The sequence below is a fragment of the Serinus canaria genome, chromosome Z (genome assembly GCF_022539315.1).
Source record: "Serinus canaria isolate serCan28SL12 chromosome Z, serCan2020, whole genome shotgun sequence".
NCBI classification, from domain to species: Eukaryota; Metazoa; Chordata; class Aves; order Passeriformes; family Fringillidae; genus Serinus; species Serinus canaria.
Window position 1 is genome coordinate 67,938,574 of NC_066343.1, and position 27,118 is coordinate 67,965,691.

Here is a 27,118-nt window from a genome sequence, read left to right on the forward strand (position 1 = left end):
CAGACCATGTGCATTCCCTGAAATAATTTCCACCTAAAATTTGATAAATGAAAAATGAACAACTTATGGGTGATAGAAAATTTGAAAATACTGCAAGTTATCAACCATAATCAAATCAGCACATCTATGATTTTCAGAGCAAGAGACCTGATCTTGCAATTTCCATTTCACCTGCTAATACACGTTGTGTAGTCTACACACTACTAAGGATGCACCATTCAGTCTGAAAACTACAAACATAAAAGGCTGAAAAAGAAAAACAAAATTTCCTGTGTATGTTACTTTATGAACTATTGATTTTAGAGTAAAGAAAACAGCAAAAATCACTTTGTTTCAAGATATTGATTTCTAATGATCACAGGTGTTAAAATTTAGACATCGTTTTCAGGTTTCACCATACCTACTTGTTTCAGTGCAAGTGAAGGGCTATAATCAACGTCAGGCTTCTGTATGTATAGCTTCAAACAGCAAAAACAGAAGTCAACAGTGCATGTTGCTCAGACAAAACAAAAGTTCTCATCAAAGCTTCCTGTCTATGTACGTGTTCAACCACAGTGCAGATCTCTTACGACTTCTCAGCAAAAAGCTGGTAAGTTCACTTCAATACAAAACAGATTCCATGCTTTTACTGCAGTATCCAAAGAGATGGCATCCCCCCAAAACCTGCACAATCGCTTCTGCTTTGTACCTCTAAGAGTTCTGCAAACAAGAGCACATGGAGGTACTCACCTTGCAATAAAGGACAATGATGCTGAGCCACTGGTAAGAGCTCTCTGGATAAAGCTGTAAAACTACATGCAATGTACTGCAACTACATGCCCACAACACTCCCCCCTGGGTCCCCCACCAAAAGAATAACCCAAATCAAGCAAAACAACAATAAAAAAACAAAGCAAAAAAAACCCCAAGACCCCCAAACCAAAAACCCACAAAAAGAAAGAAGAAAAACCATCGCTTTTCACAAGTCTCAACAGAAAACTAACTTCTAACCTGATCTACAGTAATTCCTCTTAAGTGCTACCACAATCCAGGCGATAAAGTAAATTTATTGGTCAATTTTAAGATGGACAAAAACAAACTAAGTCCTCCTTGAAGACAACACTCTTAGAAAGCTGCTATCCAACTTTCAAGGGACATCAGTTAAAACAAATCTAATAATTTCTTCATCTTACAAGATACAAATGCAAGTAATCATCATCATACATTTAACCATTCCGAGTAGGGCTTACACAGACAAAAGGGGGCTTGAGGAAGGAAAGTGTGATGTGTCCTTGCTGCATACATATCCTATGGATCAACAGTCCAAGCAGCTGTGATGAGAGACCTAACTCTGAAGAGCAGCCTACATCGAACTTATACAGTTTGTTATTACTAATACAGTGACTGAGGGGCAGAGGGACAGGAACAAACAAAACGGCACTTTCTAAAGCATTTTCAAACATGTGAGTAGGAAGGAAAGGGAGAAAAGACCCTGAGGAATATGACTGCGTGCAGATCACAGTACTGGACTACAAGACAACACTTGTGATGGTCACAACATCCATATATCCATGACATTTTATGGGGATGTTCGATTGCATCTTCCTAGCAGTGATAAACATCAGGAGACATTGATTCTTCAAACTGTGCCACTGCTTAAAGTGACATGGTGGGTAATCAGCTTTTTGCTCCAGGATCTTTCTTCTGGGAGCTACCACATGTTCTCAGAGAGGCATGGCACCTCTCTGTTATTCTGTATGGATTCATGGCACTGACATCAGACACCTGCAGTTCCAGTTACCTCATGTCATGTCCCACTTTGTTCATTAAAGGCACTGGACTTGTTACAAGTATGTACTGGTTAGCTGGTTAAGGATTTAATGTCTATAACTGGTAACAGACAGCTCCATTCCTCTAAGATCCTGACTCTGTTTGAAACATAAGGTAATTTGCCATACCCTTCACCCAAAAATCAAGGACAACCCTACAATGGCTGTGCAAATGAAGCACACTAATAGACCAATTTTTTAATCACTTTGTGACTTATCAGCCATACAGGTTCCCAAAACAGTTGAAGTTTATACGCCACACAAACCTCCAGAAATACAAGTTTCACCGGCAACAGCACAAGGAAACAGAACAGTAATTACAGGTAGCCCCATGGTGAAAGCAGATCAGGGCAAGTTTTTCCTTTGGCCAGACACTGACATGCCAAACAACAGCATGGAAAATGCACCTATCACATTTAACTGTGGTAGCAAAATGACTCTTTCCAGAAAACTCAATCCCATCACAAGAGAAAACCATCTGTAACAAACATCTAAGGCTAGACTGATTTCTAGACTCTGGAAAATTGGGCAGTAGCACAGGTTCTGTTCATCCAAGAGCAGATGTGGAATTCAGAGTGCAGTTTAGTGATTTTTACCCACATTATTTGAAGATCATGTAAACCAAACAGCTGAGAGAAAATATATGTATTTTCTTCTTTTGTTTTTTTTACTTCAAAATCAGCTTCACTAATCTACAAACTACAATATCACTGAGCAAAAGAATGGCAAACTAGAAATAAAAGACTAATTTCCCCTCCTTGAGGCACAAAAGAAGCAAGACAGAAATTCAAGAGATAAAAATATAAATGTGCCATGCAATTCCTACATTCTAGAAAAAAAGTGAAAAAGATGATCCAGGACTCACATCAGTAATAAGGGATGCAATAATCTCAATGCAGTAATGAAACAAATCCCAAGTTTGATAAACAGAGCAACTGTTTTTAACTGCTGTTTTTCTATATCTAAAGTTTGGATAGCAAATACCTACCAGTTTTGAGAGTTTGAAACTGTCAGATGGTAAGCATCTGGTAACTATCAACAAATATAACTACTTCAGCTTAATTACCATAAGATTTCATACTACTACAAAAGAGTCAATTTTTTCTAAGCCATCTTAGCGCTAGACAGAGCCAGGAATGTGCATTAACTTTCCGCGTTAACCACAGCACTTTAGAAGAAAGCTAATATTTCAATACAACCCTTCTTGAGAGAGACTGATTGCTAGTTTCAACAACAAAACAGCCCACTTAAAGTTCTTTTGGTAAGGATGCATGGAAAAGCACGGAATATCCTGTACATTTAGAATGTATGCCTGCAACCCAGAATATCATAAACTAATTAAAATGCTCCTCTATTTGTTGGAGTAGTACTTCAATATGTAACAAGCTGATTCTGAAGTACTTGAGTATTATTAATATTTCAGACTTGTCCCAGTTATGAATGAGAGCTAGACAGACACTCTCAAAATGCACAACAGAGTAAAACAGCTTTTAATCCATTAATCGTGACATCTACTATTTTTAATTCAAAACAACAGAATCTCTGCAGTTTCAAGCTTTTTGTCCTTGTACTCTCTAACCAAGGGAGGTAACAGGTAGCTGATCTGGTATTACTTAGAAATAAATTCAACTCTGTTGACCATATCAGGACCTACTCCCAATACCAATGCAAAACCTCAAAACTATTTTGGTACATAAAGCAATTCGTATTCATTAATTTTCAATATTTATTTATTAACCATAACTTAATTCATTTAAACAATTCATTACAACAATTAAATGGCTATGTAAAAAGTCCATTCCAAAGAAAGCCATAAGGTTGCCATCTTCTCCCTGTTAAAGCTCAGAAGAGAAATTATAACATTTGTTGATAATTATGTCTTCGGTTATAAATTTGGTGAAATACTAACACTTATGGAATTGATTTAACAAAGCAGACAAAAATCTCTCAAGAAATGCTGTTGGCCAAAGTTTTGAAATGGAAAAATAATATCTGCCAGCAGGTCAAATATGACTTGCAATTCCATGTATTGGATCTCAGTCAAAATATGTGCCTCTTGCACTGTACAAGAATAATGAGAACAGTGTTATACTACTATAGATGCATCAATTTTTCCTTTTATACTTGGGTCACATGCACTACCCACTCTTACCACACATTTAACATTTCCCCAGCAAAATTCAGCATGGTACTGCTGGAAAAAATAACCTTCACATTAACTATTCCACCTCCAAACAACCCTGCCCGTCCTGCAGCAAGCAGGCTGAAACATTGATACTCAGCATGGGAGCCACTGTTTCAGAACCTGATTGCGCACTCAGCTCAAGCAGTTTCAACACACATCAGGCCAACAACAGCCTTTTCCCATTCCTGAAAGGATCCCTCCCATCATGTGGTTAAAACTGTTAAACTAATTCTGCCATCTGATGCCCCTGTTTCACACTGACACATCTTATTTCTCTCAACTAAAGAGCCATATTCTAAGAATATAAATTCCCTGCAAACTCACTTGATTCAATCATGGAACATTCCAGTTTGGAACGGACATTCAAAGATATCTAGTCCACACACTCTGTACAGGCAAGGGTATCTCTTCTTCAGAGATAAGGATGGGGGTTTCAGACTGCTGAAACCCCCATCCAACCTGTCCTGGAACAGCTCCAGGGATGAGTTATCCACAGCTTCCCAGGGCACTCTGTTAAGTTCCTCACCACCTTCATTTCTTCCTTGAAGCTTCTGTCTTCTCAGTTTCATCTTTTAGTGTTGCCATTTTCCAGGAAACCTCCCAATTCACCATAAATTAATTTTTCTCCAAATAAACACTTTGAGATATGTGGAAGGAAAAGTCCTAAACACTTCATACTCCTGAAGCAACTAAGAGCTGGTCATAGGACGCCTGGAAAAGTGTGGTCTCCAAAACATTCATTTGTGAAATGACAATACAAGCTCATAGCATCTTAAATCTCATTGATTTTCAAAACATACCTCATGAGACTTGGTTTGCCTTTGCCTTGACAGTGCTGTTGTGAGAAACCTGAATTGCATCCTAGGTGCTACAGGTGTGATATTCTTCACAAAGTTATTTGACTTTTTCTGGGGTTTATGCATTTCTTCAACACATCATCACTAGTACTGTCTTAGCTTTCAATGCCAACTCATTTTGTCCTTAATTCATGTGTCACTCCTGTTTAGCCAACAGGCATCTGTCTTCATCTAACCCATCTTATCAAGACTGAGGCAAGAAAACAAGCATAGACAGAAGCACATATCACATGCCACGTTTTGCGGCACTGAAGGATGAAACTAAAAGACCAGGAAGAAAACAAACCCTTATCACTGTTGATGAATACTCACTTCAGCTACTGTCATGTTTGCTGAGCTGAGGCCTCATCAGGGACATACTCCTTATCTAACCAATTCAACAGAACAAAAGAGTGAAACTGAAATTCAAAAAATGTGAAATTGTTGTGGAAAAAATTAAAAAAATTCACTTCAAGCAAGTGAAAAGATGGCCCCATTGCAGTAATGCCTAAAAACCAATCTTGTTTCATCTACAGGCATAGTATCAGTCAATCCTGCTTTCAAGTCTTCTCACTCAGTCCAAACAGGACTGAAAGACTGCATTAAAAAGATGAGCTAAATGAGAAATACAATGGGTCGACAGCATCAAATTAAATTTCACTGCCAGAAGTCATGTTTTCAAATGAAAAAAATTCACTTGTTTTAATTAACAAGGAACTGGTGCATAACAGCATTAAGAGCAGGAAACTGATTTAAAATCAAGAGTAATTTCTTAATTATTTCTTGAAATGGTTTGGAAACTTTGGAGCGGCTGGAACTGGCATAAAGATGATGTTCTGGTCTTTAAAAACACATAGTAACAGAAGCATCATTACCAGGTATCAAAAAAAAAATGCTCTGTATATGGAAACAGCAGCAGCATTTGAACAGCTCAGCAAACTGGCGGTACCCACACTGAGTATACTTCTGAAACAATTAATTTGGAACACAGGAAGGTAAGTTGCGTTGAGCAAGCTTGTCTAGTGTAGAAAAATAAAAATTTGCCTCTGAAAAGTGAACTGAAACTGAGACTGCCCTCAGCTATAGTGGATCTATTACAAAACAAGAGCATGATAAGTAAAGGAACTGCTTGTTGTGTTTTATATTAGAAAACTTCATGGGCCCACACTACCTGAGGGCAGCACAATCAGTCCTGAGCACAAACATCTTCCTTGCAATCTCTTCATTTTGTACTCCTCAAATAGCAAATGCACCTCTATTAGGGGTTGCTTAAACTGAAATATGGTTCAGCCTGTAATCCAACTACAGATTGAAAAATTCAGAAATGGAAGCCAGGAGCAAGGAGGAAAAACCAAAGAGACTGCACATCTGTTAAACATGATTTATTCTGTGTGTGCAACTGCTACAGTTGAGGTTACTAGCAGTGAAGATACACAAACAGGCAGACAACCCCCACCCTCCAAGAGGGAAAGCAGAGTAACTACTTAATCTTTGAGATGCACCTTTCAAAGATGCTCCAGCTGCTACACTCACCTTCACGTACTGCCTCAGAAAGCCTTTCTGTACCACAGGTGTCATTCCTCCCTCCCTGCCACATTCATACATGGTACTTGGTAGATCCCCAAGCTTCATAAAATAATCTCCTCACCCACCTACCTTAATTCCTACTGTTTCCATTTAAAATGAGCTTTAAGATTTAAATTCCCTCACTTAAAACAAACTGACAGGGTGTGCTTTCCCTCTGTGTAAGACAACAAGTCTGCCCTCCCAGCACTGCAACCCTACTTGCAAACCCTACCAATGTTTGGGCAGGTAAGTTTAAGGAGTAGCATAAAAGTTTGCACTTAGAGAGAGAACTTTCTATCATAAGTGCACAGAGCAAAATCCACAGAACTTGCAAGTTAGTCGGAGAGACAGACAGACACATGCACACAATTACTGCCTCCCAACAGTATGGGCATATGGATACTGAACTTTCAGGGCTCAAGTGGAATGGAAAATAGAAAAGAAACCAAAGACAAGGAAAGACACTGCTTTCAGATGAAATCTAGATCCCTACAGGATATTTATAATGCCAGGAATTACACACTTCTCATTCATTTTCTTTCCCTGGAGGGCAAAGTAGTTTTGCTGAAATTCTCAACCCTCAGCACCACATAGATCTTATACTAGACTCCAGAATACCTGTCAAGGCACTTCACCAGCAGACAAACTGTCCCTGCTTTGCAGTATGAGGAATAATGCAAAAAGCTGAAGCAGTTTGCTCAGAATCATCCAACTCAGCCAGCAGCAAAGCCAGAACACAACCCGTGTTTCCCAAATCCCAAACCCACAGCTATCCCAGGAATCTCACTGCGGTCTCTCAAGTTTGGAACGGTATCTATTCCCTACCAAATAACTCCTATTCAGTCCTTTTCATCTCACTATAAAAAGCCCCAAGGATGCACTTTAGATTTGAATATGAAGTTTGGTGTAGTCCAAACTTTATTTTTAAGTTACAACTTCCAATTAATTTGGTCTGTAATTTTGTTACAAATTATATAGCCTGTGTCACTTAGTAGCACAAACTTTTCCCCTGCACATCACAAAGTTCTTCAGGAGATACAGTAATACATGCAAGTCCTAGAACACTGAAAGCAATGAATAACTAAACAGAAATGGCTCATTTTATGTGCAAAAAGAAACCTTCAGAGATGCATCAGCTTAATTTTCTCAGGACATTTTGACAGATCTGACTCAGCTTCAGCAATCTAGCCTTACTTTATTTTATAACTAGACCAGAATAGATTGCTGGATGAAGCTGCCCCATGACCACAAAAGTCATCCCACAGATTCTCCTCTCCAAACATTTAAGGCTGGCAAGAACACAGGATGGCTGACAGCACAGAGATCTCTCTCAGTGGACCACCATAGTAACCATGACATGGCAGTAAGATGATTTTTTTTTTTTTTTTTTTTAAGAAGCCAAATGGTAATACTGTGGGCTGACCATTCCTCCTCTGAGCTATCAGATTTTCTACTGTCACCTGAGAATAAGTCCCAGCCTGCTCCTCTCATAACCCACATGTCTGGTTCAATCCAGCTTACTTTAGGAAATTAATCCAGTGCTGCCTAACGACCAAACATGAGTATCACATTCAGATTCCTGCAAAAACATCAAATTACAGGAGAAATCTGCTTTGAATGAAGACCGGCAAAAAATGGATACACAGTTTCTCTCCCAGCATGAAGGGAAAGTGAGAAGTCCTTTCCATTACTTGGTAGAACTGCTTTATCCAGAGTACAGCCAGATCCCCTGCACTAAACATGGTTACATATTAAGTGTTTATTTCCAATATCGTAATACATACAGAACATCCCCAGAGACAGGCAGGCTTCCAGAACTGTACAACAACTGTGTACTCAATACGGGAGCTCAGCATGAACAGGGTGACACCAAAACACCCATCACGGCCATTTTGCCAACAGAGTTTCCAGAGTCCACCTCCAACTTCAAAAGCAGCTCAGACCAGCCCACCATTTGCGCCAAAACCAACTTCTTCACCTTTGCCTTCCTTCATTTATTTTTCATCTTATAATACAACTGTGGATTCTTTAAGGTATATTTATTAAGGCTTTTCCAGTTGAAGACCTTCATATAGATGAGATTACAGACCATAACAGTACTTCTTTTATATTCACACTTTAATTTGATAGCTCTCTCTTTGCATACAAATTCAGAAATATTCAACAGTGTTAGTTAAAAGCAACAAGCCACCTTACTGTCTCTTCTAGGGTGTTCTTTGCAAAAGAGACATTACATTACTAAGCATTTATTTTCAGGTAAGTAAACAGAAAACATGTATTAGGCTCGCTCCCACAAGCAAGAATAAAGCCTCTAACTACAGGTACTTCCCCCCCCCCATCCTTCTTCTTAATAAGGAATATAAAGGTACTTGCTGGAAACAGGTCTTTTGTATATTGTTACAAACACAGCAAGCAAAATGAAACTCAATAATCCTTCACCTGTTTTCTACCAAGAAGTCAAACAGACTATCAACTGCTTCTGGCGACATAATACTTAATTAAAAGATTAAGAACACATTCTTTTCTCGGAGGCTATGCAGCATAAAGCTTTTCCAGCCTTTTTCATCAAACACAGTTTTATTACAGATGATTAACAGTGATTTTATTCAAGAGTCCCTCCCTTCCCTGATACATGTTCCTCCTACATTTCTACGTCAAATTATGACACAGTACTATGCAAGGACACCACACGAGGGTATTAGTCATTAGGGTAGAATCCAGAGTGGCTTTGCTGTATCACAGAAGGAAACACTTAAAAGTTTAAATAAGTACTTTGGAGAGTGTTAATAAACTAGGAATCTAGTTTTATTTAAAGGCTCACAATTGATGAGGTGTACCAAACTGAACACACAAACACTTCCCTGTGTCTGAATTAGGCACAGGGCTAAAACATTACACAGTACAACTGGTAACAGGCACACCTTTAAAACACACCTTCCTAAAATCAGGGAATAAATCTCATCAGTCATTTCAGTCATAGCTTCCTCTGGTGCTAGCCTAGAGATGACAAATAGTGCAAGCACAAACATATACATAAGGAAGGGGCTTAAAAATAAAATCTTTCACATAATCTAGTAGATAGTTACCAAAAATGGTGAGCTCCAGTAACAGAGAGCAGAACAGACCTCATAACTCTTTACTACTACTTTCCCCTCTTCCAACCAGCAACAACTAAATACATTATTTGTGCTCATATGCAGATCGTCCTCCATATGAAGAACTGACTACATCTTGGATAGTACTCCCCTTCTTCTGATTTAAAACGTTACTCTTGTGTAAGAGTTTCTGACACTAAATGCAGCTGAGATAATACAAGCTCAGTCAGTTAGAACCTGTAATACTAATGCTGCATGGCATTTGGAACCAATCTGTTTTCATTCTAGAAGGGAAAATTTAAGTCTAAATTAAAGACATGATACTGTGTTCCCTTTCTGATATAATTCAGTATAATCTGTTTCAAGTACATTGAAGTGTAAGCTTCTGGAACGACCTTGTAGCTTTCAAAAATTAAAAAAATACAAATCAAACCGAGTCTGGCCATACAATCAGTCCTTTAAAAGTTTCCCATCCACAGGAAAGACAGCATTTCTCAACATTTAAGAAAAAAAAGCCTTTGCACAAAGGATGTTGAATAAATATAAGACTTGAGACAGGGAAAGCCCCCAGTGCTCAGGTTCTGATGGAGATCTCAGCACAAGATTACATTGACTGCAAAAGGTCACTAGGGACACAGAACATGAGCTTATTCAAACCAAGTCAGAGGGTCAAAGCATTAAGCAACGCACTTGCATACCAGAGAGGATTACCTACCTAAGTAGTTAACACACAACAACTGTGAGCTCAGGCTTGTATCATCAACTGCACTAATCCCAAGGGTCGATTGCAGAGTGGTGTGTGCTGCAAGATCAATAGCCTCGCCTTCCCAGTTATCAGGGTAAGCACACACAATGCAGGGATAAGAAACCAACCTTTGATGCATCCTAGAAGACCTACTTTTGCAAACAAGAAAACTATTTATAGATTGTAAACAACCCTTCTTTGCCTTTCCTTCAAAGAACTGTTTTCACAAACAGCTTCAGAGCTTTCCAATTATGGCTCCACTAGATCTTCCTTACGCTGACATTGATCTGAATTGCACTGATCAATTTTAAATAGAGAATCATGCCTTTAGGTAGAAATCCCTGTAAAATGACAGCTGAAACTCTGGAATTCATGATTGAAGAGATGTGATTATGCTAGACAAAACAGAAATGGTTGGAAAGAAGTTCTGTGTAATAAGGAAAACTAAATTTCTCACTGATGAATTTATCAAAATATTCAACCCAGCATCAACTGTAAAATGTGGGAATGGACTGGTATTGAAAACTCATGATGCAGAGACTGGATATGAACAACAATTATCAATTAACTAAATTGTACAACAAAATTATCAATCCCTAGAGTTTGGGAAAGCAACAAGAAACCAACCATAAGCTTTCACAAATTAAAAAGGAGGATGAGTAAGGTGACACCTTCTGTCTTATTACAGCACTTCTGCCCCCAGCACCAGCCAAAACAGCTCCAGCTGTCACAGTGTGACAGATGAGGCTGGACTGGTCCAGAAACCCGACTCCATTCTGTCAGTTACAGGTTTTTGTCTCGAGGATAACAAAACATTATGTGAATAATGGAGATGGAGCTCTTCCACATGCTTTTGATGATTTTTCACCATTACAATTTTTCTACCCATCAGCATAAACTATCTAGTAAATCTCCCAGCTGACCAGTATACTCATTCTTTCAATATTCTGAAAATTTAAGTTCTCTTCATTAAAAAGAAACTAACACCTATCGATTCACATATGTTAAATATGAGAGTTTTTCGGTTTTCCCTTTAAAGTTTCATGTCTGTTTCTTTCAGCTCACACCTCACACTTGAACAGCACTTTAGTAGCAGCAACTTCTTCCCCGACTCCTTTGTGCCACAGGGCATGCACAAGAAAGAAAACAAAAAACGAAACAAATAACAAAAGGAGATATCAAATGTGCAGGCCAAGTATAGGTGGTGAGGCAAGGAAAGGACCACCAGTTTTAGGGTTTTTTTCTGAGACTAAATCTACAAACTTGCAAAAGCTATTTAAAAATTACACACTTTTTTGTTTCCATGCCCTTAGAATTAAGGTTTTTGCCTAAAAAGGTTTAAGTCACCCAGTGGAAACAGTAACCTTAAGAACCACTGGCACTTCTGAATTGCAGCTCTGTGTGTAGAGGAAACTGAAGTCATTGAGCAGCAGTTCTGCGTGGTGCTGTAACCCAACACCACCCCGCACGCGCCTGAAAACACCCTCCTGCTCCTGCCACAGGCAGCACCTCAGCCCACCCCCTGCCCGTGCCTGCTGCACAGCTACACAGATTTTCCCTGTGGAGAAAAGGGAAGGAGGCCAAAACAGGTTTTCCCCACTCTTGCCTGAAAAATGCCAGGAAACCAGCCGTTGCAGGAGTGCCTGCAGAGGGGCAGAAGGTCCCATGCTCCATGCTGGTAAGGGAAGGGGATGAAGAGGTCTAGCTAACTGCAGCACTTTCTCTTTTTCCTCAATACCCTGGATCCCAGCTGGAGTAGGAATAAGATCCCCCTCACCAAGCTCCCACAACAATCTCTTAGTGCCTTAACAGGCTGTGGGATGCAGCAAACCTTCCATCAGCAGCACAGCCACTGAAGTTACATCATCAAGCACAACCCAGCTGCCCCTTAGTCTGGCAACACTCACTTGCCAAAGTGAGTCATGTAAGAAATATCGACCTCAAAGTGCTTAAACCAAACACAAATTCATTTTACTGGGTCTGGGATGGCAGCTATGCTAGTTCCACAGCCAAGTGCCAGAGTCCATCTGCTTATCTCCAGTCAAACGAGACAACATCAGTGTTGTAACATTTCTTCTACGTGACAAGGGTTTTTATCACTTCTTTCGACTTTTTTAATGACATGAGGAATAAAAACAGTTAATAAGGCAGCTATTTATTTTCATCTATTGTTATGTCTTTTACTAATTAAAAAAAAAACAAAACCAAAAACCCCAGAACAAATTTATCCCTTTAGTAGGATAAATTCTGAGCTATCAAAACAGGAAGACAGCCCTTGAATTATACTAAACATAAATAAATGCACTGAATGTCATACTTCTAGTAAACACTGAGCTAAAGGGATCACAAAGCATTATCAGGAAGTTGAAACAACTGAAATATTCTTACACCAATGTATACATCTATGGGATATTTGTATCTCATACTCTGAGAAAGTTGTAGTCAAGAGCAGAATAGCTAACTGGAAAAGATCCAGAAACTGGTGATCAGCATAAAAAGAGAAGTGTAGGGCTACAACCCATGAAATAAAGAAGTTTAGCCTACGAGGAGATGCAGCCAAAGAGTGAATGCTCCATGATTTAGCAGAACTCTAAAGTCACAAGTAGTATAGGGAAGATGAGCACCGTGATTCGCACAGCACAAGAGGCAGAAATTAACAAGTTACCTGAAGGCAGACTCGACACACACCACACCCCCAAAGAAAATCAGATGGTTTTTATGGTTCTTCACCGATTTAGTTACTGCGAGGAAGCACTTCCGAACATCACGGACACCAGCAGCTTACTCGGATTTCAATAGCCACCGAGCAAACTCATCAAGGACAAACTCATCAGGGCTTACTAGGCAGAAAGACATTCCCGTAACTCCGGCGGTCCCGGAAACCGCTGGAAAGCTGGAGCCTGCGGGACAGGAGCGTCACCTCGCCTTGCTCCTCGAGTCCAGCCCTGGGCCGAGTGCCGGCACCCTACAGCGGTTCTACGGAGAGGGAGCGGAGGGTTCCTGTCCCCGGAGAAGAAGCAGGGGCGCGGTCCGTCCCCAGCTGCCCCCGCCCGGTACCGGCGGCCCCCGCGGTCCCCGCCCGTACCTGCGGTGCTCCAGCCTCGCTGCCTCACCCAGTACCTGCGTACCCCCAGTCTAGCCCGGTACCTGCGGCCCTCGGCCCCGCTGTCCGGCCGTCCCGCGGTCACCGCCCGCCGTCCCTACGGGCCCCGCTCGGCGCCGCCGGAACCGGGCGACGCCATCTTGTCTGGGCCCCGCCAGCGGGATGGCGTCACGCTGTGGCGTCACCTGCGCCCGCCGGGCCAATCGGGAGCGGCGGGTGGTGGCGTCACCGAAACGGGGAGGGGCGGTGCTCCGGCAGAGCCACGCCTCTCCTGGAGGCGGGGCCGGGAGTGTCTGTCGTTCTTCCGTGTCCGTGTCCCCGTCCCCGTTCCTGTCGCTGTCGCCTGACTTTGCCGGCCGTGACCCTGTCCTTGTCCCATTCCTGCTCCTGTTCCATCTTCTTACCAGCCGCTGTCCGTGTTGCGTCCCTCACTCTGCCCTGTTCCATCGCTGTCCCTGCCCGTGCCTGTTCCATCCCCGCCTCTTCCTGTCCCCTCCCTGCCCCCGTTGCTGCTCCTAACCTTATCCCTATCCCTGTCCCCATCCCTATCCCTTTAGCTGCCCCTGCCCCATTCCCTGTGCCATCTCTGTCCCTGCCCTTGTCTCTGTCACTGTCCCTGTACCTGCTCTGGTCCCTGTTCCGTTCCCAGCTACGGCAGCGCCTCCTGCCCCTCTCCCAGTTGTGCATCGTCCCCAAGGGGCTGATGGTGAGTGGGACACAGAGAAGCCATTTCATCCCACACCCTTCAGCCCCTTCCCTCAGCAGCTGCGGCCACCTCACCCTCCCCAGGGGCTCAGGAAACATTTCCGCTTCAAAAGGTTTTCAGCCTTTTGAGCGGTCCTTGTTCCGAAATGGAGGGGTTTTGTCCAAAATGGGTGTGGTAGTTGTTTTTGTGGGGGTGAATACGGAGAGGAGAGCTCATCATGGTAAGTCACGACTGAAAATGGCCAAACTGGAATTACTGCTTGTGTCCTCAGAGGAAGCTGAAAAGCCTGAAGGGTTCTTTTATGACTTCTTTTTCAGTTTGGCTTCTCACAGCACCTTTGTCTTTGGGGTTGGTTAGATGAAAACACAGAATAAAGGTCATAAAACCAATGTTGTACGCATCAGGAAAATGTGTACTGATTCCATGTGACTTGAGGCACCATCAGATATCAGGTGGTCAGAAGCTGGCTTTTCCTTAAAGGCAGTCTGCAAATCACGTGTTTTCCTTGTTTCTCTACCCAGTAATACCACTGGCAAGTAGTGATTGCTGGATTTGGATCATATGAAGCTTTGCCTCTGAAATCACAGAAAAAGAGTGTATGAGCCATGTGGACATCAGAAAAAGCACTCATCCTTCCACATGGAACTCAAAGGGGTACAATGAAATGCAAATGCATGCAAATGTTATCACTTTAATTCCCCAGCAGTGATTTCCCAGGTGGAATGTGTGGGAAAATGAGGGAAATTCAGGACTCCTGGACAACTAAACAATATGATTAAGCAGCAGCTGTTTATTGTTTACATTACAGACAGATTCTACAAACTACTAAGTACACACTTCTTGATTGGTGCCTTTGTCTTGTTCACTCGTTTTCTGCCTGCACTTCTCAAAGTGTGTGATTGGTTACAGTCCAGGTGTTTCACAGTCCTGTTATCCAGTCCTTGCGGTCTTGGTATTCAGTTTCTCAGCTCTTCTTTCTTAATTTTGCACAGTTTATGTTTCAGTAGCCTTGATGAATTCCTGAGGCTTTGATAACAAACTTAGAAGCAGGCTGGCTGGATGGTGTACACCATGGCCTAACCCTTGCAAATACATCGCAACAGGACAATGACTGGGGGTAAAATTAGAGAAAACTGGGGAGTTACATTCACATTCCAGCAGAAGTTTTAACAGTACAGAAAACAGAGGGTGAAGCGCAGTTACGACTCCCTGAGTGGGATGTGGTCAGCATGCCCACCTTCCCACACACAATCCGTGCTAAAGGGGACTGAAGGGAGGTGGAGCGGACTGGAGACAGCAGGGCCAGGCTTTGTTGAAATCTTGGCTAGAGGATTTCAACAGAGGTGCAGATAAACTGTATAGCAGCTGAAAAACAAGGAGGAAAATGGGATGCCTTGCTGCTGAAGGAGCTGCTGTGACAAGGTCACAAATGCCCACCTCCATCTCAGAGGCTACCTCAGGTGTGACACTGACATTACTCACCTCCAAGGTACAACCACCCCGCACTGGACATGACTAGATGTTACTATAGTTACTCTAGACATGACTAGAGTGACTCTATTAAAAATAGAGTAACTAGTGCAAAAACAGTATAAAAGTAAGTTAAAAATGTAGACCGGTTAGAGAAGGCTCCACTGTAGCTTCTGGGATTGACTGACGGATCAGGCTGAACCTGTCAGAACTGTACTCTATGATGGTGATTGTTTATCCCAATTGCTCTGAATATGTTTTTGCAGCCAGATCTTATCACATGCAATCTTTGCACCTTAACCTGTCACAGTTTTCTATTACGTTAATAAAAGATTATTGTCCTGTAGACTGTCCTTCAAGTTGTGAGTCCTTCAAGAGCACTAACAGTGTGTAAAATACCTGAGTGTGCAGACCTGGGAGAGGGTCTCTCTAATTCTCTCTAATGCTTTTGGTGTGCATTCCTGGATCTTTCCTGGGGTGCCAAGAGACCAGCTAAAGATGTAGAAACCCTCAAAGGGGTTTTTGTGTTTCCATGTGACCCTGAAAAAGTCAGCTGAACCACCTTCTGATCCAGTGGACTATTCACTATTCACTGAAGAGTTGGACATTAGGAAGAATTTCTTCACAGAATTGGTGTTTAGACTTTGGGAATGAGCTGCTTAGGGAGGTGAAGGAGTCACCGTTCTGGAGATCTTCAGGGAAAGACTGGACATGGCATCCAATGCCATGGTCTGATTGACAGGGCTGTGTTCACTCACAGGTTGGACTGGGTGAGCTTAAAGGTCTTTTCCGACCTAACTGATTCTCTGATTCTGTCCCCATAGTGGGACCCTGACAGACTGGACAGGCACAAGTGTCTCGGTTTTCCTGGGGCGCTGACAGTCTGATCAAACACGAAGAGTTTGGGAAAATCTCCGTTTCCTGGGAGGGGTTCCCGAACCCCCACCTTGTACTGAGCCCGCCTCGTCGCTAGAGGGCGTGACACCCTCACCACGCTTGCTCCGCTGCCATGGCAACTGCAGAGGAGGCGTGGTCAGCTTTCTCTCCGGTTGCTAGCCAACAGAGTACCCGGGCGGGGCGGAACCGCCGCCGCAAAGCTGCGACTCGACTGTCGTAAAAAGAGAAAAAAAACCGAAACCCCGTGGTGTTGTAAAATGCCGTGAGGCGCGGCCGGCGGGGCCTGAGGGACAGAGCCCGGGCCCGGTCCCGCTCCATATGCCCCGAACCGCCCCGTCCCGCTCCATGTGGGGCCGCTCCTCGTCCACATCCTCCTCATCCTTCTACTATGGCCCGGAAAACAGTTAGCAGGAAGCGGAAAGCGGCGGCGTCTGCCGCCGCGGGGACCGGGGGACTTCATGGGGAGCAGGTAAGGGGTGAGGTGGGGGTAGGGAGAAGCGCTTGTTCCCGGTGATGGGAAGGGAGAGAAACGCTGGTTCCCGGGGCGCGGCGGACGTGCCGGTCCCCGGGAGGAAGTGGGTGACCCTGACCGAGGGATGGGGAAGGAAAGTGTCCTGGGGGGTTGGGGCTCCTGGGGAGGGGCAGCCACGGTCCCGGTGGTAGCCAGGGATTAGGAGGCCCCGGTCTCGGTGTCACCTGGGGAGGGACAGCCCCGGTCCTGGTGTCACCCCAAGAGGGGCAACCCCTAAGTGCCAGGATCGGGGGAGGAGGAGCCCCCAAGTGCCAGGGTCACCGGGGAGGAGGGCACCCCTGGTCCCAGGGTCAGCCCCCCCCCCTTTGTGCCCGCGCCCCGGGGCTCGCGGTGCCCCGTTGGGCTCGGCCGTTGTTCGGTCGGTGCCGCGTAGCGATGATGGCTGGATGGCTCTGGCCCGGCCGGAGGAGGCCGAGCGCCGCGGTCGGTATCGGGGGGTCACCTGGGTGTCACCCCTACGCCTGCCAAGCTGAGGGGGAGGGCTGTGCGCGCTGCTCCTCTCCTGTTCCAAGCGCTCCACTTCTTCCCGTGAGCATTTGGCGTACCAACGGTGCCGATCCTCCACCGACTGTCGTTATATTGTCGCCTTGTTACTCCTTTAGCAGATATTTGTGTTTAATTTCACGCTGCTAAAGGCTCTATCAGCATTACCGAGTTAATTTCCGTGCGCGGTGTTCCAAAGGCTTCAGGGGTTTGCCGGGAATATCGTTGAATTTGAAAGGGTGGTGTCTTAAAGTTTGTTTTAGTTGCTTTATCCAGTGTCTAACTTTATTATCCACAGTACGGGTGGGATCATTCTGTTCACAAAAGGAAAAGGCTCCCGCCGGTGAAAAGATCTCTAGTGTACTACGTGAAAGGGAGAGAGGTCCGGATGCAGAATGAGTCCAGCTACCACCGCTTGTTGCATGGATACGCAGCCCAGCAGCTCCCTAGCCTTCTGAAGGAGAGGGAATTTCATCTCGGAACACTCAACAAAGTGTTTGCCTCCCAGTGGCTAAACCACCGACAAGTGGTGTGCGGGACAAAATGCAACACGGTGAGTGCCACTGCTCGCTGTTTTGTTTCCCTTTCCTCTGGTAATTATTCCACCTTTACCCTCAAATGATTTTACCATAATCAAAGTGTGTGGATGACCAGTGAAAACATTAGGAATTAGGAGTAGGGTCAAAATCGCGCCCAATTAACTTTCAATGAAAGCAATGCTTAAGGATGATCTATTCTCATCTCAGTATGTGGCACTGTAAGCCCCAGCGAGGCACCTCTGGAAGCATCAGTGAGATGTTACAGAGCGATTTACACCTGGTCGCGGGCTGAAGAGCAACAGTGGGATTGGATCTTTCCTTTTGTCCTGCAGATGAGAAGCTAATGGACAGATATTAGCGTCTCCAACGGTTGCAGTCAGTGCTTGGCCAAACTTACTGCTAAGGTTCCTTTTTTCTGTTACACTCAATCTTACAGAGTTTGGTTTTACATACGGTTCTGTGCTGATGGCTTTTAAAAGTTGTTCTAAAACTGGGGTTAAACTGCAGTATTTGTCAGAGCAGCCAGAAATGTTCTGAGCTTAAAAAAAAAAATAAAAAAGGACTTTAGATCTTCATTGTTGCTTGTTGACTTCATAATTCTTCACTCTAAAACTCTTTCCAGTGTTTGAATAGCTTCTCTGTTTTATTCTTTACATGCTTACAAAAACTGAGAGCTCTTCAGGTTCTGGAAGTCATGCTTTGAAACCTTTCAGGAGAATATTAAAATGGTGTCCTGTGGGATTAGTAAATGGAGGAGATTATATTTCATGGGTAATATTCACCATCAGAGGTAGTAGCCCAAGAGTTCATTGGCTGAGGTTGCAATTTTATGCAAGGAGTTGATTGAATTAGTGCAAAATCCTAAATTGCAGGTTAGTTGGTGCCACAGAAGGGAATTGAGGGTTACAAGGAATGAATGCATAGATGTAGCAGCTCTTAAATCTCAGAGAGTATCGGTTGCTGCAGTTGCTTCTTTGCCTCAAGATCTTTCTGTGCTGAAGCCATGCTTAGTGGTCTGACCAGCAAGAGTCAGTGGGCTGCTATTTTCCATTTCTGATGAAACATTATGAGATGTTCTGTTATTATTCACAGTTGCACAGGGGGAGGCTTTTATGCAGCAGCTCTTAAGGAGCAGGGCCAAAATGTATAAACACAGCAGTCTTTTAACAGCAATAAGCTCAAAATAGAATCTCTCTGCCTACTTTCTCCACATACGTTCATCTCTTCAGCCAGTCAGCAGCCAGCACTGGTTGTGGTTGTAGAGCTGCTTACGGGAGACAAACTCCTGCTGAAACACAATTTCCCAAAAATCTTGCTTACTCTAGCGAGATAACTGTGTTTTATAGAGTTGCCACGTTTTTGCTGTGTTCTGTAACTTTTGTTGCTCGGGCGCATCTGCAGTGAAGATAAATGGGCAAGTGGGTTGGTAACACAACCTTGCAGAAGATTGTTTGGAACCAAACAATTGTGAAGCTGAAGAGAGATTCAGGAGTATTGTTGCTCCCTTTGCATGTGGTGCAATCAAGGGTGTTTGTCCACAGCCAGACTTAATGTTAGAGACAGACCTTCTCTGTCATTGAGCAAAATAGAGTGATTGGAAAAGAAGTCCGTGAAGCATTGTGAAAGATCATACATGAATTATGACTGCTGTAATAGCTGTGCCTTGTTTGCTTTGTGCTCACATTTGAACAAGTAAAGCGTTAAACTCTACACTCTAATTATGAGATTTTTCTCTCTCATCTCCTGAATGAGTGACCTATTAAAGAAAAATGCCTTTGCTGATTCTCATATGCTGAAGTTGTGGTATTCAAGTTGGGAGTAAATCAAAAACACCTTGGTTGACTTCAGTGACGTTTGTTGCATTGGAGTTGCACTTAATTAAAGTTAATGCAAGAGTAAAATATAAACTATAGCAGTTATTTTAATCAGGGCTTGACTGTGGCACTGAGTGCTTTTAGCATTTAATTTATAAATTACCCTTCACTGTGCAGTGCCAGGAGGATTCAGTGTTCTTAATGACAAAACTAAAGTACACTCTTGTCATAGAGGAGGAAGTTTGGGTTTAATCACTTGGCAGTACTAGTTACTATAAAAATACTGAAGAAAATATGGATTTTTTTTTTTGTCAATTAGTCTTTTTTTGGTGAAGATTATAATTTGTTCAATTATATGGAGTAACTTTTTATCTTTAAAACTATTCTAGGAAGTGAAATAACTTTATTCTTCTCCAGTGGACCATGGCGCTCATAGTTGAGTGTCTGTAAATCAAATATTTCAGATATTTGTGTTCTGTAAAGGTGTGTGCTTTTTCTGGTTGATTTAAAAATATGGGAACTATTGCAAGCATTCAAGCATCTAAAATTTCAAATGAAATTGCCCAGACTTTTCACCTGGTCTTTGCAGAGCCAGGATTCCTGTTTGCAAGAATTTCCTAGACCTTGCATGCAATGGGCTCCTTAATGTTTTGAATTTGTAATTCAAATGGATGAGCAGGGAACTTTGGAGGGGTGCAGACATTTAGAGTCTGTTCTGATAGGTATCTAAATTACCAAAAACTGATGCTGTGAAAATATATAAAAGAAACTGTCTCAGAAGAAGATATGGTCTGTAATCTACAGTCTTCTGTTCAGGCTTCATAGAGAAACTCATGAGACAAGCTTATGGCAGACAAAAACATAGAACACAAGATTCCTGTGTTTTGATTGTTGTTTTTTTTCCCCCTCTCTACTATTTCAGGAAATTATAAAGAATAAAAGTAGCATCTAAAAAGTAGTTTCTGTAATAATTTTTCAGCTTCTTTTCTCTGTTAATTACATGTACATGTTCAAGATATAATCCTTTCGCTAATTGCAAAGTTAAAGATGAAAAACTATAAGAGCTGTAAATCATTCCCTAAATTCAAGAAGCTAATTCATTTCCAGTTGCTTGAGAATATATTTGCTTGGAATCTAGTTTGTTTTCTTTTTTCTTTTTCCAGGCAAGCCCTGTAGATGTATTTGTGTTTAAAAACTTCCTTTCTGAATGCTCTGTCCTGATTTCTGAGGCAGCTTTTCCAAGGCATGCTTGGGTTGGTTTCTGAATGCTGGCTGAAACCTTTTCTCTCTTCAGCAGATTGCTGTGTTGCCTTGGCTGCCCAGCTCTCATTTCCTATTACAGACTTTGAACTTGTTTCAAGAGATCCTATGTCTATTCTGTGCATCTCATACAATTACAGCCTGGTCTTGTCGTCCTAGGATTGTGGTGAGACTACAATGGGAAGTTCCTCCTCTGTCTGTGAATGTGAACTGTTTATGAGGAAAATTATTTCCCCTTGCTTTGCAAGTTAATGTGTCTTCTGGCTTTGCATATGTGAGGAGGTGAGAGCTCATTTCTGATCACATGTAGGAAATGAGAGTCTCCTCCAGTTTGTAGCTCTACTCAAAGTCCAGTGAACAGTGACTGAAACTCAGTGTAAATAAACCTTTGATGCCTGTAGTTGATGTCTCCATTCACATGTCTTTCAGTGGCTTGTGACCAAATAGCGTGGTGTTGGTTTCTTGACTCAATAGTATTTTCTATCAACTGCATGTGATACTTGTCTCTGTCTGGTAGTTTCTGTTCCAGGTATGGTGTGAGTTGTAGGCAGGCCCTTTAGCAGAAAACGTCTGTTGCTTCTCCATCCTTTGCCATCTGTCAGTATGTGTTAACTGTCTCCCAGACCTGAAATTAAACACAGAGGGCCAAATGCAAATAAAAAATTATAAATGTGATTTTGGCACCGCACAAGTGCAGTAACATCAGAGTCTGTGGCTATTAGCTGGTAGTGCTTCAGAGTTTCACAGAAAGGTGGAGTGCCTCATTTCAGGGTCTTGTCTCAGGAAATGTGAATTCAAAGTCAACCAACTTGCTGGCTGCTTTTACCTCTCCTCACTTCTCAGGTAGTTTCTTTATACTGTGGATTGTTTCACTTGGGACCCTTCCAAGAAGGATGTGCTAGGCCATTACACACTTGAGTTGCCTCTACTGCAGGCCCTGTGTGTAAGTTTGGTGCTAAGATTAGTGCATGTTAGCATAGCTGGTGTACTTGCCATTCCCTATGATGTTTGAAAAGTCATATCAGGTAGATGAAGTGGCTAGAAAAGGGAAGCCATTGTATATCTGAAGAGATGGTAGAAAGAAGGACTCCAGGAACTACTGGCCTGTCAGCCTCCCCTCTGTGCCTGGGAAGATCATGGGATCTGGTTTCCTCCTAGAAACTCTGCTAAGGCACATGGAGGACAGGGAGGTGAATTGAGGCAACCAGCATGGCTTCACCAAGGGTAAGTCCTGCCTGACACACCAGAGGTCTTCTGTGATGCAGTGATGACAGGAGTGGACAAGGAAAGGGTTACAGATGTAATTTACCTGGACTTTTGTAAAGCCTTTGAAAGGTCCCCCACAACTTTCTTCTGTCTAAATTGGAGGGAGCTGGATTTGATGGATGGACTGTTGGGTGGTGAGGCATTGGTTGGATAACACATCCTGAGAGTTGGTTGGACGGGTGGAGTCCTTCACAGATCCATACTGGGACCAGTGTTCTTTAATATCTTCATTAATGGCATAGAAGAGGGATCAAGTGCACTCTCAGCAAGTTTGATGACAGCACCAAGCTGAGGGGTGCTTTGATACACCTGAAGGATGGGATGCCATGGAGACAAGCTTGAGGAGTGGGTCCATGAGAACATCATAAAGTTCAAGGCCAAGTGCTGGTGCTGCACCTGGGCTGGGACATCCCCTGGTACCAGCACAGGCTGGGCATGAGCAGCCCCAGAGCAGCCCTGCCCAGAAGGACTTGGGGTGCTGTGGGTGAGAGGCTGCACATGCCCTGCCATGGCACTCACAGCCCAGAGAGTCAAATGTGTCCTGGGCTGCATCCAGAGCCCTGTGGGCAGCAGGGCAGGGAGGGGATTCTGCCCCTCTGCTCTGCTCTGCTGAGACCCACCTGGAGCACTGCATCCAGAGCTGGGCTCCCAGCATGGGAAGGACAGGGACTTGGCTGGAGTCAGCCCAGAGAGGAGGCCACAAGATGATCAGAAGGATGGAGCACCTCTTCTATAAGAAAGGCTGAGAGAGTTTTAGTTATTCAGCCTGTCAGAGAGGAGGCTCTGAGAAGGCCTTATCATGTCCTTCCAGTACTCAAAGGGAACTTATAAAAAATATGGGGACAGATGAATTGAACAGGGCTTGTTGTGACTGGAGAAGAGGTAAGGGTTTTCAGTTAAAAGAATCACACTAGATACAAGGAAGATTCTTAAGTTTTACCGTCAGGGTAGTGACACACCAGCACGGGTTGCCCACACAGCTGCTGAGTGCTCAATCCATGGAAGCATTCACGGACAGGTTGGACAGAGTTCTGAGTAACCTGGTCTAGCTGATGTCCCTGCTCACTGCTGAGCACTTGGATAAGACAACCTTTAAGGGCTACTTGCAACCCAAACCATTCTATGCTGCTTTATTTTGATCTTTAGCAGAAAGCAGACATACGATACCAGTTTGATAGTTTAAAGTGTCCATGTTTCTTTGGGGCTTAGTATATATTAGCAAATCTGTATTGCTACAGAAAAAAGAACCTGATGCCAAGTGTTTTATGAACAGAAAAGAAAGATATTTATGATCTGAGTAAAAGTCAAGGCTGAGAACTTGGAAAAATCAGTCACTGCTACTCAGGTGGGACCAGAAATAGAATTGATGTAATAGCACAATAAGCATTGTCTTCTTTTGTTGTTTTGTTAGCAAAAAGCATATTTGAAGGAGGACAAGTAATAGTTTTCCAACTTGGCTGTGGTGAGATCTTTTTGTGACCAGCCTTAGTTAGTCTGGAGTCATGCTGTTGCAGAAGTGAATGTTCCCACCTGCTCATTTTGGCTAGCACTAGCTATGGAGCTAGGCTAGTGCATGTGGCTATGGAGTCATCTGGATCAGCTTGCTGCTTTCTGTGCAGACAGGTTTTCTTGTAGGGTTAGTTTCACCAAGGCAGATACAATTGACCTTGCAGCTACCTGAGCACTAGTTACTGTCACAAGGCTGATGAGACTGTTTAAGTAGATGGTGAGGAGGAGGCACGTAGATTCTCAAAAGATTGGCTTAAGCCAGTTGTGAAACTGGAACGTGATTGAGTCTCTCTTAGTGACTGTTTTTAGCAGGGCAGAATACTTATGTTGGGTTTCTTTCAAAAATTACTATGAATGACAAGAATGTGCCCATGATTTCTGAGAGCACTGTGTGAAGAGCTGGTGCACAGAGCATGAGCTCTTGCATGAAGAACGAGCAGTATCTTTCATGCATGTTATTTGTGCCTTTTAGATCTCTATCCATCCCGCTTGTGTAATAAAAACAGGATGGCACCCTTTATTTTTGTTTTGATTGATTTTACAACCAACTAAAATATAGGGTAGGATTTGGAACTGTTCATCTGCTGTTTTTGTGCAGGGGGAGCAGCTGAAGACATGAGTCTGTGCTGCCTTGAAATGGCATTCCTAGACCCCTTTTTTAATCTTTCTGTTTAAAGTGAGTGCTTTCAGTTGAGGATACATAGGAAAGGAATTTATCTGTATTGGATCATTAGCTTTCTGGGTTTCTTCCCCTTAAATTATTGTGTCCTTAAAGGCAGGCCAAAAAATGAAAAAACATGGTTAACCATTCTACTCTCAGTATTGCATATAAGAGTATGGTGGGTTTTGCAGTTCATACTCTGATCTTTGGATACTCTGTTCCTTGCTGCAGTCTTTACTTTTGGCAAGTTGATTAATGAACTTCCCTCATCAGTGAAGTGAGGTAGTTTCTTGATTAACTTGATCATAAGGTTGGACAGCCAGGAGGACAGCCATGTAGTAATTGCAGGGAAGCCATTTGCCAAAATGACTTCTCATCACTTCTGCAGGCCAAAATAAAAGTAAGTGTGTAGCTATCAGTCTCTGCAAATGTGCAAAGGTCATGAAGTTTCATGGCTGTAGTACCTAACCATGCTTGTCTGCCTTGATCCTTGAGTGAGATCACTGTTGCAAGCTGTACATCTAAACTGCTTTTAAAAAAAAAGAGGGGAAATGGATTTCTCTCTTCTGTGTCATCCAGTCTGTTTCCTTGTTAGAACACAATTGTCTGGCATATAGAGCATGGCAGCTGAGTCAGCTGTGTTTCTCACAGATGAAGTGTGGTCCTTGCACTTCTGCCAGATGGCCGAAGCAATGCAGATTTGGTAAATTCTGGATGTTAAGTTGTTTGGCATAGTAAAGACTGACATGCATGTTTTATTAGAAGGAAGAACCAAATTTTGTGAAAAGCTTAAAATCAAGAGACAAATACATGCAATTCAGTGTTTGGAGACTGGTGGAGTTTTTTTTATGTCCAGTGAAAACATTGTGGGCTGGGTTTTAGTTTTTATATTATGAGTCGCTGGGAAAAAATTCTTATTTCTGTTTGAGATAACTGAACCATACAGTAATTTTCTGTTATCAGGACTTCGTCAAGACTTTTAATGTCTACACTGCTTTGAAGTTGTTGGCAGATGTACTTATTTCAACAGTTGAAAATATTTTGTTTTTATTTGCTCTGGTGTCTTTAAAACTCCTGAAATGGTATTAAAATCTTCTGCACTTTAAGCTGAGTTCTTCTCTTGTTTCTTAACATTTCTCTCTTTTTGACTTTAAATGTGTCTGTCGACTGTGGCTTATCTTGGCTTCTGTGTGTTAGATTTATAGGGATGATTTCTGGGCAGCCAGAGGTGTGGCTTTCACGTGTGAGCTTTTGCTTCCTGTTATGCCCCAGGTGGTGTAAGAATCTCTGTGTGCAAGCAGTGGTTGCTTGTTTTACTGAAGGGAGGTGATGGTTGTTTTGAAACTACTCAGTGGCCAAATTCCTGACCAAGCAAGTGGAGAAGTTACTGCTCTGACCTTTACATCCACAACATAGCCAGTCCCTTATATGTGCAAAGTTAAAGTTCTTTATCTTTTTAGTCTGATTACTTTAGTGTTTGGGTAAAGGTATTTTGCATTAGAGTAAGTTTTTATTAACCAACACAGGTGTATGATGAGGGTGTCAGAGTAGAGAATGCAAAGGGGTTTTAATTTCAGTCCTCCTACCAGTTAACTTGCACTTCCAAGTGTGTCTGTTACAGCTGAAGCACAATTCTTCTGAGGCCATGAACATCCTTAGGTGTGGATGTGTTTTTCTAATTAGTACAACATTAGGACCTGCAGCTGACACCTGCAAGCTTTAATCCTGACTCCTAAGCTGTTAATTTTGTTAAGGGTTTTGTGGTTTTTTCAGTAGTTGAAGGAGGATCAGAGAGAGAATAGGGCATTTCTGCTGGAAAGAAATATTGGGGGTGAAGGGGGATATGCACTCACATGGGGAGGACAAGGGAGGGTGAGAGGAGAGGAAATGACTGATCCTGATTCTTCAGTGTTAATTTTCAGGTGGTTAGGACAGAAGGCCTGCTATGTGCATTGTGTTCTTACCAGCTGTCTCCAGCAGTGAAGGCTTTGTAAGGCTTGGGAAGAGTGAGGAGTGCCTCCCGCCTAGTCAGCTGCACCTCAGCCGTTGCCATACACCACACGTGTGTGCGAAATAAAAAAGTAAACATGAAAATGCAGTCTCTGTAGGAATCATCTGTTTGTGCAAGACTGCTGGCTATAATCAGTTGCAGGGTGAAGATGCTACGTAATTCTAGACACAACACACAAATAGCAATGTGGATTTCATCTTTTCTGTGGAATGTGTGTAACATACCATACTTTATCAGGTTTTGATAGGTTGTTTAATATTCTGCTAGCTCAATATATCGTCATAGATATGCTGCTAAATTAATGTTATTTTTCCTATGCTTTTATTAAAGAACAGATCTACACTCTGTAAGAGTTCACCAAAAGCAGCTTGTATGTATAACTTCTCTTTAAGAACCTCTAGGTTTTCTTCTGGTTTTCTAGAAATGCATGACAAAGGATTTCAGAACAATTTCCTTGAGGTCTGTATTTTTCAAATTTGTGTTGACGGTTTTTATTGTTACTGTTATCATCTTTGGTTCACTTCCATAGGTTTTGAGACAACATTCTTGGTTATAGAAGTAATAGACTAAATATGGTGTAGAATTTAATTATAATCTTGGGCTATGAATTCTAGACCACTTAGTGGTAAGTC

At 42.7% G+C, this 27,118-nt stretch overlaps 3 protein-coding genes and 1 long non-coding RNA gene across 8 annotated transcripts in view; 2 read left to right on the forward strand and 2 right to left on the reverse strand.

Annotated features, from left to right (window-relative positions):
• The window catches only part of UBAP1 (ubiquitin associated protein 1), a 33,381-nt gene extending 19,321 nt beyond the window's left edge, over positions 1-14,060 (reverse strand). For 2 of the 5 annotated variants that reach the window (XM_050987437.1, XM_050987435.1), the window contains exon 1: positions 13,383-13,529. The gene's annotated coding sequence lies outside the window, so the exon portion shown is untranslated. Of the gene's footprint in view, positions 1-12,900; positions 13,036-13,076; positions 13,318-13,382; positions 13,530-13,742 lie in introns of those variants that run through there. The other 3 variants (XM_030236848.2, XM_050987436.1, XM_018920080.3) reach the window with 3 other exon arrangements.
• UBAP2 (ubiquitin associated protein 2) overlaps positions 1-27,118 on the forward strand; it is a 418,367-nt gene that overhangs the window by 253,179 nt on the left and 138,070 nt on the right. The window lies entirely within an intron of this gene.
• The window catches only part of DCAF12 (DDB1 and CUL4 associated factor 12), a 32,452-nt gene continuing 21,933 nt past the window's right edge, over positions 16,600-27,118 (forward strand). Inside the window, exons 1-2 of the mRNA XM_009095377.4 lie at positions 16,600-16,880; positions 17,725-17,979. Of these exons, the coding sequence (XP_009093625.1) occupies positions 16,800-16,880; positions 17,725-17,979 (336 nt within the window). The 5' untranslated portion in view covers positions 16,600-16,799. The remainder of the gene's footprint in view (positions 16,881-17,724; positions 17,980-27,118) is intronic.
• The window catches only part of LOC115485074 (uncharacterized), a 39,925-nt gene continuing 30,979 nt past the window's right edge, over positions 18,173-27,118 (reverse strand). Inside the window, exon 3 of the long non-coding RNA XR_003945813.2 lies at positions 18,173-21,664. This is a non-coding gene — a long non-coding RNA (uncharacterized LOC115485074). The remainder of the gene's footprint in view (positions 21,665-27,118) is intronic.